Consider the following 14,806-nt stretch of genomic DNA (forward strand, 5'->3'; position numbering starts at 1 on the left):
AGAACGAAAGCTTGGTAGCAAACCATGGAAATCGAGGGGAAGAATGCTTCATTTGCCAATAGGTTGCTCCCCAAGTAAGCCATTTCCCTCTCCTTGGCCCGCCAGCAACCATGACATCTGTCGTCAGGACACCATGAAGTCCCAGGATCTGTTGCTGGGGTGGGCTTGCTTTGCACTCGATGGGTGACGCTCTTGCTGTTCTCCTAATTGTTCTTATTTTTATTCTCTCTGTAAGACTTGAGTTTACTGGAAGAAGGTTTTATCTAACCCACCATTTTTTTTCTTTTAAACCAAAGGCTGAGATGAGGCAGAGTTGAGTGTGTGGCTACGAGGGACACACTTATATGCTGGGAGAGGGTGAATCTAGGATAGTGGTTAAAAAAAAGAAATCCGTGACCTTGGGCAACAGGGACAAACCATCCATTGACCAATGAGTGCCTGCCTTCCGCCAGGCCTGGTGTGTCTGTGTGGAGCACGTGGCCTGGCCTTCAGACTCCCATTCCCAGCCCTTCCAAGGAGAGCAGTTCTATAAAGTAGGTTGATTTAAGACACCAATACCTTTACTGGGCTGAGACAGGAGAGGCTCCAGAACCTGTTTGTCTTTTTCCTTTTTTCTTTTTTTTTCCTTCTTCCATTCTTTCTCCTTCTTTTCTTTTTTTTTTTAAAACCAGAACTTCCCACCTGTATTAGTTTTCCATGCAATGTTGTGACAGATGGCCACACACCTAGTGGCTTCAAACAGCACACATTTATTGTCTAACAACAGTTCTGGAGATCAGAAATCCAAAATGTCCCAGTGAGCCAAAAACATGACTACTTTCCTTCCGGAGGCTCTAGGAAAGACTGTTCCCTTGCCTTTTCCAGCTTGAGGAGACCACCCACATTCCTTGGTGACATAGTTACAGGTTCCGGGGATTAGGTTGTGGGTATCTTTGGGTCATTAGTCCACTCATCACACAACCCAGATTCATGGAGTGCAAAGGTGGGGGCAGATAGGGAGCACGATGATTGCTCATGACAGTGATGCTCACGTCAGACTAGATTAGTTTTGAGGAAGCCAGGAGTCCAGAGCTGCTGGGATGGATTTAAATCATGCCTATCATTCACAGTTCTTTCTTACAAAACCATACAGCTCACTATGCATTTTATCAAAACATTAACTCGACTTGTCAGTTATACACAGAGGCATGTGTAAATAGATCTAGAAGAGATTAACTATTATATTTTATAAATCTTAAGGTACCCAGGAGACAAATGGAAAGGAGAGATTGTTGTTGTTGAATTCAGCTCTTCATAGGCAGGCAGGATTCTGAATCTTTTAGGTAAGAGTTTAGGGAGAGGAATTGTGTCTGTAGTAGAAGATAGGAAAAATCCTGGAGTGCTTTCGAAGTGAGTAAAGGGAGTTTTCACCAAACTACTGCATTTACTTAGGCCCTGCCCATGTTTACCATTGTCTGCTCCTAATCCTTACCCTAAAGTAAATAAAATCTGAATGCTTCCTTAAGCAGAGACTATTGCTGAGTTTCCCTCCAAAAAACAAATTGCCACCACAGCTACCAAAAATAAGAGCCACGGAGATACACCTATGCCTTTGAGACAATCCACAGTTTTAAAGATAAATCCCTTTCTTTGGGAGCCTAATGTTGCTTTAAAAGATTCCTTTCCTTTCCATCCCCTTTCTCCCCAGATAATCTCCAAAGGAATATCTTTTTAAAGGGGGTAGGCTGAATAAATGTTCATAAAGCTTCCTTGTGGGTCAGTAGCCTGCTGCGGGTCACGAGATTCATTTGGGATAGTGTGAGGGTAGGAAAAAGCAAGCTAATAGTCCTTTGACAAAGACCAATTCTCTGTCCCTGTTTTAATCTTTAATCTGGTTACCATATGTCATTTCTGAAAGATTAGTTAACTGAAAGACCTTATTTTTCAGCACAAGTTGGACTAGCAAGATGCCAAAAAACAAGAAAAATTAAGTAAATTTGTCACCTACAGAAATGTCTCAAAAAATACCTAATAAGTTTTTGAAAAATGTTGCAAATTAAGCTGAAGCGGGAAGAAAATACAGATTTTACTCCAAATTCATGGCCACTTAGCTCACAAGAAACAAATACTCTCAATTCTTTAAAAAATCATACTTAGAGATCTACTGGTAGTAATGAAGTCAGTGTGTGTAATGTGAACACCTCTGAATCAACTGTTTTTTGTTGAAAAAGTTAAAACAGTAGTTGCATACTGCCCAGTTGGAATTCAATATTGCTTTGCTGTTGATTTTTTTAAAATAATAGTAAACAAAAAAAAAAATAAAATAATAGTAAATACAGAGTTTGTTTAGATAGTTACTGTATAAATTTCCTAAGGCTGCTATAGCAGAATACCACAAACTTGGTGGCTTGAAATCATGGAAATATTTTCTCTCCTAGTTCTGGAAGCTCAAGGTGTCGACAGGGTCATGCTCCCTCTGAGGGTCCAGAGAAGGATCTGTTACGTTTCCCTCTCCCTAGCTTCTGGAAATTCTTGATATTACTTAGCTTATAGATGCACGGCTGCATCTCTGATTCTCTCATTAGGTAGCCTTCTCCTTGTCCCTCTTAGGGTCTCACTGTCTTCCCATGGCCTTTCCTCTCTCCTGTGTCTGTGTCCAAATTCCCCTCTTTTTATAAAAACACAGGTCTTTGGATTAGGACCACCTTAAAACATTATGACCTCATCTTAACTAATCATATTGCAAAGATGCTACTTCCAGATAAGCTTATATTCTGAGGTTCTGGGTGACCATGAATTTGGGAGGTCAACTCAACACAGTACAGCTCCCATGTCCCTGGATTAGCTTCTCTGCCTATAAAGTGGGAATACTATTGCTTGTTCATCTGTGGTTTTAACATAATCAATATAAGACTCATTCTTTGAATCTTACTCCTGAGATCTAGTGAAATCGGAAGCCAAACTTCCTCTGGGATTATTTTTATATAACCTGAAAATTACTAAGCAAGGGAAATTTTTTTCATGTAATCTAGTATTTCCCAGAACGTACCTTGGGAAACATCAATTTCATAATATGGCTTATGAGTCAAGTAAAAATAATAAAACTAGAAATGTAAGTAGTGTGATCTGAATGTTTGTGTCCTTTCTTTTATTTATTTATTTATTTATTGGAGTTCAATTTGCCAACATATAGCATAACACCCAGTGCTCGTCCCGCCAAGTGTCCCCCTCAGTGCTCGTCACCCAGTCACCCCAACCCCTCTCCCACCTCCCCTTCCACTACCCCTTGTTCGTTTCCCAGAGTTAGGTGTCTCTCACGTTTTGTCACCCTCACTGATATTTTCGCTCATTTTCTCTCCTTTCCCTTTATTCCCTTTCACTAATTTTTATATTCCCCAAATGAATGAGACCATATAATGTTTGTCTTTTTCTGATTGACTTATTTCACTCAGCATAATACCCTCCAGTTCCATCCACATTGAAGCAAATGGTGGGTATTTGTCATTTGTAATGGCTGAGTAATATTCCATTGTATACATAGACCACAGATTCTTTATCCATTCATCTTTCGATGGACATTTGTGTCCTTTCTACCTCTTAAATTCATGCATCCTTTTACCCCTTAAAATCATAAATTCATATGTTAATTCCCAAGGTGATGGTACTGGGTTGGGGGGGGAGGGCTTTGGAAGGTGCTTAGGTTATGAAAGTGATGGTGCCCTCATGGAAGGGATTAGTGCTGCTCCTGTAAAAAAAAAAAAAAAAAAAAAAAAAAAAAAAGACAGCATTAGTGCCCTACTTCTACCACCTGAGCACACTGGCACCCTGACCTTAGACTTCCAGCTTCCAGAACTGGGAGAAATAAATTTGTATTGTTTATAAGCCATCCAGTCGGTGGTATTTTTATAATAGCAGCCCAAAAGGACTAAGACAGTAAAACTCTTGACTTCAAGTCCTAGTCCTTCACACCCACACTCACTTCGAACCCATGAGTGCCAGGTGAGACAGGAGGCCTGTTTTGGAATTCCTACTAGCACAGCTTGCCATTTTCATTAGTGATTGGATGAAATCCTTGTGCTCTGATGAGATTGAAAGATGCATGGTGGCTTTGGAGATGGCTAGCACTGACAATCATAAAGGAAGGAAAAATCTCATGAGTGCAAGGCAGGGAATGATGGTTCTTGCCCAGATGATAGCACGAGGATGTGGGAGAGGAGACAGATTTCTGGAATGACAGTTGGTAAAACTCTGCTGATCTGCTCCCCAGTGAAACTGGTGAAAATGATTTTTTTTTAAAAAAGCAACCTTTTAAAGTGTCTGGAAATGGTCTGGAGGTCAAACAGTAGATGAAGAAACATGTGTTTGAGAAAATCTATGCGAATTTGGTAAAAAGTTGAGAATCTGGGGTATCTGAAACAAGACTGCATTCCTCCTCATCCTGCTGGCTCAGCAAAGTGAAGACTCCACTCTGGACTCCTGTGGCCACCAGCACAGGCTGCCTGGCTCCCAGCTCCCAGGAGGAGCTCTCTTCCTCGGAGGGGGAGGAACTTAGTGTTTTCAACCCCCAGCTACCTGTTGCTGAGGCTTAGTCCTGGCAAGTATGGTCAAGAGGGGTGGACTTCCTTCTTTTGCCCAGGCCCTGCTCGTGGAATAGAGACTTGAACTTGGGAAAAGTGTGATGAGAACATTGGAACCTCCTTGCCCCTGCTCATGAGGCCATGGTCCCATGCCAAGAGAGGCATGCCAGGAGGACTTCAGACTGCTGCTGCCCCTCTTTGCAGGGAGTATTTAGCCACTAGAGCAAAAGTGTCACCCTGAGAGCAGCTTGCCATTGTGACATTCCCAGCTTCAGGGCTCTGGCTCAGAGATTTTGCCTGGGGGAGGAGAAGGGAGCAACAATTTTAAAAACAATTAATCTCTTCCTGGAGGAATGGATTTCATTTACAACAGAGAGTGCAAAATTTCAAATATAAAGGCACTTTCAAGAGCAGTGGAGGTCGTGGTTAAAGGCAATTGATAGGTGATTCATCAATTTCATGAACAGCCTACATTAGAGGGATGGCTAGTCCACAGGACAGAACAGAGGAATAAGAGCTGGGTCCTGAGGTCATAACAAATACCAAACACTGACCTCAGAAACTGTTCCTTCAAAGGAGCCACGATTTGACTGAGTTCATTTGTGGAGCAATTTATGCCCTAGTGCACTGTTGAAAACAATAGAGCAGTCAGCTGGAAATTGGTAGAGTTTAACAGCTGGGTGTGGTCAGTGAAGGAGAGGAAGGGGTCCCTGGGAATGCCACTGTCACCCCAGGGTAACTGTAATCCAGCCAGTCACTAAAATTAAACAGGCCAGTAACATTAACAATTGGGGTGCCCGTATCTAGAGTGGCTAAAATACATTATCTAAAGTGTTCCGTTTACAACAAAAAAATTACGAGGCATGCAATGGAACAGGAAAGTATGACCCACACTCTAGAAAAAAAGCCGGCAACAGAAGCTGCCTGTGAGAGACACGATGTTGGATGTAACAGAAAAAGACTTCAAAATAGCCACTATAAATATGTCCACAGAACTAAAGGAAAGCGTGATTATCAAAGTAAAGGAAGGCGTGACGACAACGTTGCATTACATAGAGAACATCAGTGAAGAGATAAAAATTGTAAAAAAGGAAGCAAATGGAAGTCCCGGAGTTTACAAATATAATAATGGAAATTAAAAATTCACTAAATCAAGAGAATGAGAAGACAAGTCACAGACTGAGATTCTGATAAAGGACTATTATCTAAGAAGTCAACAGTAAGAAAATGAGCAACCTGAGTTTTAAAAGGCAAATATATGAACAGAACAGATGCCTCACCAAAGGAATATACTGGTGGCAAATAAGCATATGTAAAGATGCTCATCATCACAAGTCATCGGGGAAAGGCAAATTAAAGAAATGATGAGATACCACTGCATACCTATTAGAAGGGTCAAAATCTAACATGCTACCAATCCCAAATGCTGATAAAGATGTGAAGCCACAGGAACTCTCATTCATAGCTGAATGCCAAGTAGTAGAACCACTCTGGAAGACAGTTTGGTAATTTCATAGAAAACTAAACATATTTTTCTTAAAAACAAAACAAAACAAAACAAAAACCATATTTTTCTTATCACACCCAGCAATTGTACTCCTTGGTATTTACCCAAATGAGTTGAAACCTTATGTCTACACAAAAATCTGCACACAAATGTTTATAGTAGTTTTATTTGTGATTGCCAGAACTTGGAAGCAACCAAGATGTCCTTCAGTAGATGAATGGATAAATAAGCTGTGATACATCCAGACAATGGAATATTATTTGGCCCTAAAAGAAATGAGACATCAAGCCATGAAAAGACACAGAGGAATCTTAAATTCATACTATGCATCTGAAAGAAAGAAAGCTATCTGAAAGGCTACATGTTATATGATTCCAACCATATGATATTCTGGAAAAGGAAAAACCATGAAGATAGTGAACAGATCTGTAGTTATCCAGGGTTAGGTAGGATGGAAGGATGAATAGGCAGAGGATTTTTAGGGGAGTGAAACTATTCTGTATGATACTATAATGGTGGATACATATCACTACACATTGTCAACCTATAGGATGTATAACACCAAGAGTGAGCCCTAGTGTAAGCTATGAGCTTTGGGTAAAAATGATATGTCAATGCAGGCTCATCAGTTGTAACAAATGTACCACTCTGGTGTAGGATGTTGTTAGTGGGGGATGCTCTGCATAAGTGGGAGTAGCAAATATATAGGAAATCTCTGTACTTCCTGCTGAATTTTGCTGGGAACCTAAAACTGCTCTAAAAAAATAAAGTCTATGAAATTTACTTGAGGCTTAACAGCATATTTGAACTATCAGAAGAAAGAATGAGTGAACCTGAATATAAATCAATAGAAATTATGGTTGCTGAAGAACAGAGAACAAAGGGAATGAATAAAAATGAACAGTACCTCAGGAAAATGGGGGCCACCATCAAGCACATCAACATAAGGACTGGAAAGTGAAGAGAGAGAAAGGAACAGAAAAATAATCAGAGAAATTAAAAATGTCCCAACTTTGTTGAAAAACAATATCCTGCACATCCAAGAAATTAAACTCTAAATAGGATAAAAACAGAGATCTATGAATACCATGGTAAAAATTATGAAATTCAAAGATGACAGAAAAATCTTGAAGGCAGTAAGAGAAAAATAATGTGTTACATGTGAGAAAATTCCAATAAGATTAGCAGAAACGGTGGAGGCCAGAGGCAGTAGAATAACATATTCAAAGTGCCCAAAGACAAAAACTGTCAACCAGACAGGGTTGGTAGAGACCCCACAAGGAAAAGGGTTAGCAAAGGTCCACAACAAGACTGATCTCATGTCAGATCAATTTGCTACAAGCCTGGGAGGTTTTCCATGTCCTCCATGGGTTCAATAATTCACCAGAACAACTCACAGAATTCAGGAAAATACCTAAATGAAGAGACAGGGAAGGTGAGGTCTGGGAGGATCCCAAACATAGGGCTTTTGGGCTTTCTCCCCATGGAATCAGCATCTGTCACCCTCTTGGCAAATTGATGTGCTCACCAACTGGGAGGTTCCACCAGTAGTGTCCAGAATTTTTATTAGGATTACATTACATAGGCATGATTTATTGAACATTGGCCATGTGATTGAACTCTCTCTCCAGCTTTGCCTTCTCCTCCTTGAGGTCAGGAAATCAGGCTGATATCATGTGGCTCAAAGCTTCAACCTTCACTGTTAGTCATTCCAACCATGATCAGTCCCCATCCTGAAGCCTACCCAGGGGCTCACCATGAGTCATCTCATCAGCATAAAGTTAGATGTGGTCCAAGGGGCTGATAAACAACAAAGACACTTCATCAGTCAGGAGATTTCAAGGTGTTTTTTTTTTTTTTTAAGATTTTATTTATTTATTCACAGGAGATACACACACAGAGGCAGAGACATAGGCAGAGGGAGAAGCAGGCTCCATGCAAGGAACCCTATGTGAGACTCCAACCCAGGACCGCAGGATCACGCCCTGAGTCGAAGACAGATGCTCAATCGCTGAGCCACCCAGGCGTCCCATTTTCCAAGGGTTTTAGAAACTCCATGCCAGGAACCTGAGGCAAAGACCAGGAAAACACTTTATTATACCACAGTCATGGCATGCCAATCTTTTTATATGTTATTAGATTCAGTGTGTTGGATTTTTTTCAGTTTGTTAGATTTTTTTATTGAGGATTTGTACAACCCTTATTCATAAGAGATATTGGTTTGTAGCTTTCTAGTGACATGCTTATCTTGTTTTTGGCACCAGCCTCATAGAATGAGTTGGGAAGTATTTTGCTATTTTTTGGGAAGAGTTTTATGAGGAATTAATATTAATTCCTCTTGAAATGCTTGGCGGAATTTACCAGTGAAGCCATCTGTTCTTGGGAATATTTTTGTGGGAAGTTTTTAAATTACTACTTCAAACTGTTGACTTGTGTAGATCTTTGAATATTTTCTGTTTCTTCTGGAGTCAGTTTCAGTCATTTTGTCTTTATAGAAATTTGTCCATTTTATTAAAGTTGTTGATATCTTTCATTCATAATCCTTTTTACTTCTCTAAGGTCAGTAGTAAGCCCCCCCCCCCCCTTTCATTTCTACTTCTCTGTATCACTGTTCTGAATAGAGTGTCGGGCTTTGGGGGAGTGACATTTATGCTTTGTGAAGAGGGCACTGGTTGTGGTGGTAGCCTCTAGTCTTTTCGGTTGGCATCTGGTGTGGAAACTCTGCCCTGAGTGAGGTGGGCTGAGAGTGTCTAGGGTCCCGGTGTTCTTGGCTTGCCATGCTTGGGGTGGAGTCGGCACCGTGTGAGTAGCCAGGGGTGAAGGAAGGCAGACCCTGATCTCTTAGTTGCATGCCCCTGGAATTTAGCTTTTTCAACACCCAGGTTGGGGAGATAAGAATGCTGGCAGCCTGATTTCCTGAGAAACTGCTCCAGCTCTCTCCTGGGAACCAGGGAAGAAGGAGTCTGAGCTTGGGTACACCTACTGGAATGGAGCTTCTGTCATACTGATCTGGGGTGGGGGTGTAAGGGAGTGGGTCATGGTGCCACAGATTCTCAAGCTTTTTAGCTAGATTTAGTGTATTTTCTTGAACAAATGCTTCTTCATTTGCCCTTGGAACAATGTACAGAGATTTTAGATGGTTATTTATAAAAATTTTTCACCAGTTGTGGTCGTTCAATGGAGGGAAGGTCCTCAGAGCTCCTCATGTGACATTCTGGAACTAAGCCTAATCTCCACTATTAGCTATTCTTTTCGCAAAATGTATTGCTTAATTCTTGGTTTATGGCTTCAGGTGGCTGTGAACAGCTCAGGCAAGGCTGATAGAAAACAGAAGGCTGAGGAAGAGAATCTAGAGGGCATATATATGGGGAATTAGTATTGAATTGAAGACAACGCTGAAATATGAAACGATTAACTTTGAAAAGAGAAGGTTAAAGATATGAAGAGCTTGTACATGCATTCACTGAGCAACAAACAAGTAGAATGCTTTATCATGCAGAGCAAAGTACTTAGACTCAAGGAATCCCCTCTTTGCAAGGTTGTTAAATAATAGAATGTACTACCCATAAAGGTTGCAAATTGCATTTTTAAAACAGGCTAGACTCTTTTTTTAGATCCTATGAGTGACTAAAATACAACTTTTCTATTACTTATTCGTTACAAAAAATCTGACAGAGGCACTTTATTCACACAAATTATCAAAATAACTTCAGTGTTTTTACCTTTCACCTATCACTCTGAATCCCAGCAAAGCACTGAAGAATATCTTACAGTTTGTAATACTGAAGTGCAAGTAAACCAAATAAGTTTCTGGACCACACTGATGATTATTCTGTTCTTCCTCCAGAAAGTTAAATAAGAGCAGCTGTCTTTTCTACTTGCTTTTATGCAAGGCTGACTTAGGTGTGTTGCTGCCCAAAGACGGGGGCACAGGGTAAACAACCTCGTTAGATCCCTTGCAATGCTTGGATTCTTAGGTCATGTCAGCTTCCTGAACATGGGTAAGCTATTGTTTCTTCCCTCTCCAGGAATGGGGAGATAAACTACACTTCAAATATTTATCCTCCTTATCTTTCTTGTTCTAATAAGGGACTTGGTAGCGGTGCCATTTCCAATGAAATGCCTAATATAGAACTAGTTCAAGTTAAAGAGGCAGCTGTTATTTAACGAGATGATGCTTTTCAAATTAAAATCTTAAAAATATTAGGGGACATGAATGCTCTCTTGTGTTGGCAGGATTGCAGAACTTGACCTTTCCACTCTGCTAAGGGCAGGACAGTGTTTTCTTCAATAAGAGGAAGAAGGAATAATGGACACAGTGATAATGTCTATCAGTTTCTCTTAGCAATGAAATTAAAGTATACAGTTTATAGATTTAAAGTGTAATTTGCAAAGTTTAACTAAACTTACTGCTTATTAAAGTTGTGCTCTAAGCTTGATGGGAGCTTGAGCTTTGGGTCAAAAAGGGGACACTACAACTGGCCAAATTACACACCTATTTATTATTCACACTAAATTATGTATGTAGGCCACAATTATATATATATATATACACTATGGAAAATGATATATCCATAGTGATTATAATGAAACTATATATGGATAGATAGGTCTATATCAAGGAACCAGAATAATGACAAGCAAATACATTTCCCACATTTTGCACTCTGAACCTTGCCATCTGGTATGGGGAGCAACCCCCCTCATCTGTATCCAGTGTCATGTCCGTGCTGCTGATTGTTTTTCAAGAGGAGTAGAAGCCCCTCAAAATAAATAAACAGGATGGTTTTAAATCAGTCTTAAAATCATCAGGTTTTAGTGAAACTAAGAAAATTTTTTTTATATTACTGAATATTATAAAGCCCTAAGGCATAAGCATGGTTGGGAGGTTCCAGAGAAGTCTTTAAGCTAAAAAGTGAAACTCTATCTGAACATAAAGGAGGGCTCTTAAAGTGCTTTGATGAATAGCAAAATGAAATACAGTATGCATTCCTGTGACAAATTGATATCTCATCTTAGTGTCACTAAAACCTGATGATTTAAAAACTGATTTGAAGGGGCTCCTGGGTGGCTCAGTGGTTGAGCATCTATCTCCCTTTGGCTCAGGTCGTGATCCCAGAGTCCTGGGATGGAGTCCCATGACAGATTCCCTGCAGGGAGCCTGTTTCTCCGTCGCCTGTGTCTCTGCCTCTCTTTCTGTGTTTCTCATGAATAAATAAAATCTTTTTTTTTTTTTTTTTTTTTTTAAAGAGACTGATTTGAAGTAATCTGTTTATTTACTTTGAAGGGCTCATTGCCCTCTTGGACAGTAATCACAGCACTAATACATCACTGGCTGCTGCTGAGGGGTTGCTTCCCAGACTGACAGGCACGTTTCAGACTGGGGGAGTTTGGAAATACATTTGCCTATCATGTCGGTTATCTAAGTTCCTGGATTCCTTAATAGCTGAAGAGAAGAATTGAGGACAAAATATCCTCAATGTGTAGAGGTATTCCCTGTGTCATGAAAAAAAATCACATAATAAAGAGCAATACTTTTTTGGAAAGCTGTTGAGTTCAAGGTCATGAATCTATAAAATCGCATGACTATGTGTTGGATAACCCGTGATTTTTTAAAGAAGCCTTCATTTAAATGAAGTTTTAGGGGAATCCCTGGGTGGCTCAGCGGTTTAGTGCCTGCCTTTGGCCCAGGGCATGATCCTGGAGTCCCGGATCGAGTCCCATGTTGGGCTCCCGGCATGGAGCCTGTTTCTCCCTCCTCCTGTGTCTCTGCCTCTCTCTCTCTCTCTATGTCTACCATAAATAAGTAAAATCTTTAAAAATAAAAAAAAATAAATGAAGTTTTAAAATGTCCTAAATAAGGTTTTATATACACAAACAATATTTCAAATATTTTCGTGGTATATTCATTAAAAATGGGGAGGGTAATGAATATCCAATTTTTTCCCCCTCAAGATTCTCTTAAGTCTGAAGTATCTTACCCAGTTAGGAGTTCAAAAACGTAATTATTGAATTAACTAGAGAATGGAGTTACACATTATTTACACTAACAAGGTTGCCTTTGGTGAGGTAAAAGTGTTTTAAATAATTTTCTCAGTCCTATTAAAAATCTGTGTATCCTTAAATGTACTAAAACTTGGGTTGGTTTATAAATGTCTGTTTCATTCTAAAAAAAAATTAAGTCCCAAGATGTAAATAGCAAAATATTGTTATTTTAAAGTAAAGCTAAACAAGCAGATTTTCCCCTGTATATTCCAAATTGCAGTCTTAGAATGGCTCAGAACCTGAGGTCTTTGGGTTGCGCTCCCCACTTGGGATAAATATATCACCTGTCTTCGAATCTCTCTTTGAAGAGTTCACGGGCAGAGAAGTCAGTGCTCTCCATGGCATGAATGACTCAGTGTTTGGAGTATTCACTAGTTGTTAGTCACTGTGCTAAGTGCTTTTCTAATGTTATAAAATGATTCTGTGGGGTAATAATATCTAGTTTAACAGATAAGGAAATTGAATGTCAGTGGAGAGGAAGTAACTTGCTCATGATCATTCTGTGATTAAGTGATGGTGTCAGGTCAGCTGGCAGAGAGTTGTTGTGTTTTAGATATGATGATATACCATATGACAGATTTATTTATTTATTCTCATTTATGTGCTATCTCTTCATATATCCTAAAATAACCAGTATAGGCTTTCCCTCCTACCCCCACAAATATTTATATATTTAATCCTGTTTCTATTACTTTTCATTACCAGTGGTAAATTTTTTCAGGATGCATTTTTTTCAGTAAGCATTGTGATTGTGGGAAACAGAAGTAATCTTTTTCCCCACTTTAGTTTCCTCTAATAATGTGTAATATTAATTTGTAGAATTTCAAACAATACAAAATGTACAGCGTAAATAAATACCAGTTCCTCCCTATCTCCTATATTAAGGGGATGTAGTTATTAGCGTTTGTTGTATCCTTCCATTTATCTATTCCTTTTTAAAAAATTCCTATACATGTGCAGGCAGTTCTTGCCCTGAACAATATGATGAGTTTCAGTCACAACAGTTTGAATACCACCACTCCCTCAAGAATGTGGTTCTAATTTCAGCTGCATGGATTATTAACTGTAATTACCTAAGTACAAACTTCACTGTTAGCTCTTCAGTCCACAAATCACTGTGTAATAACAGATGTGTCCATGATCAGTGACCAATGATGTCATTCTTCCAGTCTGTTGGGGACTAGTCACTGTTTGTGATAGTTTGTGCACAGACAGCAAAGTGTGTAGTTGTGACGACTTCTTGTTTCCTAGTGATAAGGCCATATGACACTTTAATAAAATGGATAACCAGAAGGGGGATTTGGCCAGAAAGAACAGGAAGTATACCAAAGAAACAAAATGTGAATACAGTAGAAGTGACATTTGAGTTGAATGTAGGTGGAACCAGATAGGCAGTAGCTGGCTTTGGGAATGCTGTTGCTATTCGATAGACTCCATGTGGCCCAGGGACACTGAGTGAGGGTGACCTTGACATACATGAGGAAAGTGGCTGTGAGGAGGAGGATGATGCCCAGAGGAAGTGATGATGGTAAAAAGTTTCACATTAAGGAAACTGGGAGATTGAGACAGCATTGAAAACACAGATGAACATGTTGGGAACTGATCCAAACTTAGAAAGGCAAAAGATGATTTTGCCTTTCAAAGAGAAAAATGCTATCATAAATTTTACAAGAAGAAAGCAGGCAATGTTCAAATACTTTTGACAAGGTTTCTTACAAAGAAATGAAAGTTTAATTCTCAACATTTGTAATGTTTTAAACAGTGTGATACTAGCTTTATTTTTTTCATTTTCCCATACTTCTGTAATTCAGTGGAGGCCTTGAGTCTCTTATTTACCTTGTTTCATCAGTTACCCTTTCAGTTAATTTATTCATTCTTATCTCTCAAGTACAACACAAGCTCAAGAGCAAGGACTGTGTGTGAATTATTCATCACTGGACCTAGAGTACAACACAGAGATGCTTAGTAAGTAGATGAATGGATGGATTTGCATTTAATGTAGTAAAGCGAGTATCTTTACACTGCTTTATGAGCTGAATGCTTACATTCTCTGCTTATTTTCTAACTGGAGTATCTTTCTCTTATCAGTTCATAAGAGCTCTTCATATATGATTCTTATGTCCAGTTTTATGTTTTGCAATATTTTTTCATTTTAACTTTTCTGTTCTCATTTGTTATACAGATGCTTGAAGCTTTTATGTTGTCATACATATCACTCTTTCCCATTACTGATTTTGGGTTTTAGGTCATACTTACAAATGCCCTCTCCATCTGACACTATATTGTCTTTCATTTCTTCTGGCATTTGTATTCTTATGTTGTCATTAATTCCTTTCAAATTCTATATATTGTGTTAGGTAGAGATATTTTTTATTTTTTAAAAAGATTTGAGAGTGAACCGGGAGAGGAATAGAGGGACAAGGAGAGAATCTCAAGCAGGTGAGTGTGGGGCCCATCGCAGGTCTCTATCTCATGACACTGAGATTATGACCTGAGGCGAAAACAAGAGTTGGATGCTTAACTGAGCCACCCAGGAAACCCCTACAGAGCTTTTTTCTTTTCAAATGTTCCCAATACCATTTACTGAATAGATCACCTTTCCTAAATGCAATTTTTATATTTATGATTTTAATTAATGTAATTATGCTTGCATGATTTTATTTTTATTATTTGCTTATAGTGGTTTTTTAAAAATTAA

General features: G+C 39.2%; 1 protein-coding gene and 1 long non-coding RNA gene across 11 annotated transcripts in view; one reads left to right on the forward strand and one right to left on the reverse strand.

Moving 5' to 3' along the window:
* Positions 1 to 14,806, forward strand: part of LOC144301085 (uncharacterized) — a 159,747-nt gene that overhangs the window by 111,461 nt on the left and 33,480 nt on the right. For all 7 annotated transcript variants that reach the window (XR_013367817.1, XR_013367819.1, XR_013367822.1 and 4 more), the window contains one exon: positions 13,997 to 14,073. This is a non-coding gene — a long non-coding RNA (uncharacterized LOC144301085). The remainder of the gene's footprint in view (positions 1 to 13,996; positions 14,074 to 14,806) is intronic.
* The window catches only part of NHLRC2 (NHL repeat containing 2), a 65,053-nt gene continuing 58,167 nt past the window's right edge, over positions 7,921 to 14,806 (reverse strand). The window contains exon 11 of one of the 4 annotated variants that reach the window (XM_077877571.1): positions 7,921 to 8,130. In XM_077877571.1, the coding sequence (XP_077733697.1) occupies positions 8,042 to 8,130 (89 nt within the window). In that variant the 3' untranslated portion in view covers positions 7,921 to 8,041. Of the gene's footprint in view, positions 8,131 to 13,816; positions 14,049 to 14,806 lie in introns of those variants that run through there. The other 3 variants (XM_077877567.1, XM_077877565.1, XM_077877568.1) reach the window with 3 other exon arrangements.

The sequence above is a fragment of the Canis aureus genome, chromosome 29, assembly GCF_053574225.1.
Source record: "Canis aureus isolate CA01 chromosome 29, VMU_Caureus_v.1.0, whole genome shotgun sequence".
Classification (NCBI taxonomy): Eukaryota; Metazoa; Chordata; class Mammalia; order Carnivora; family Canidae; genus Canis; species Canis aureus.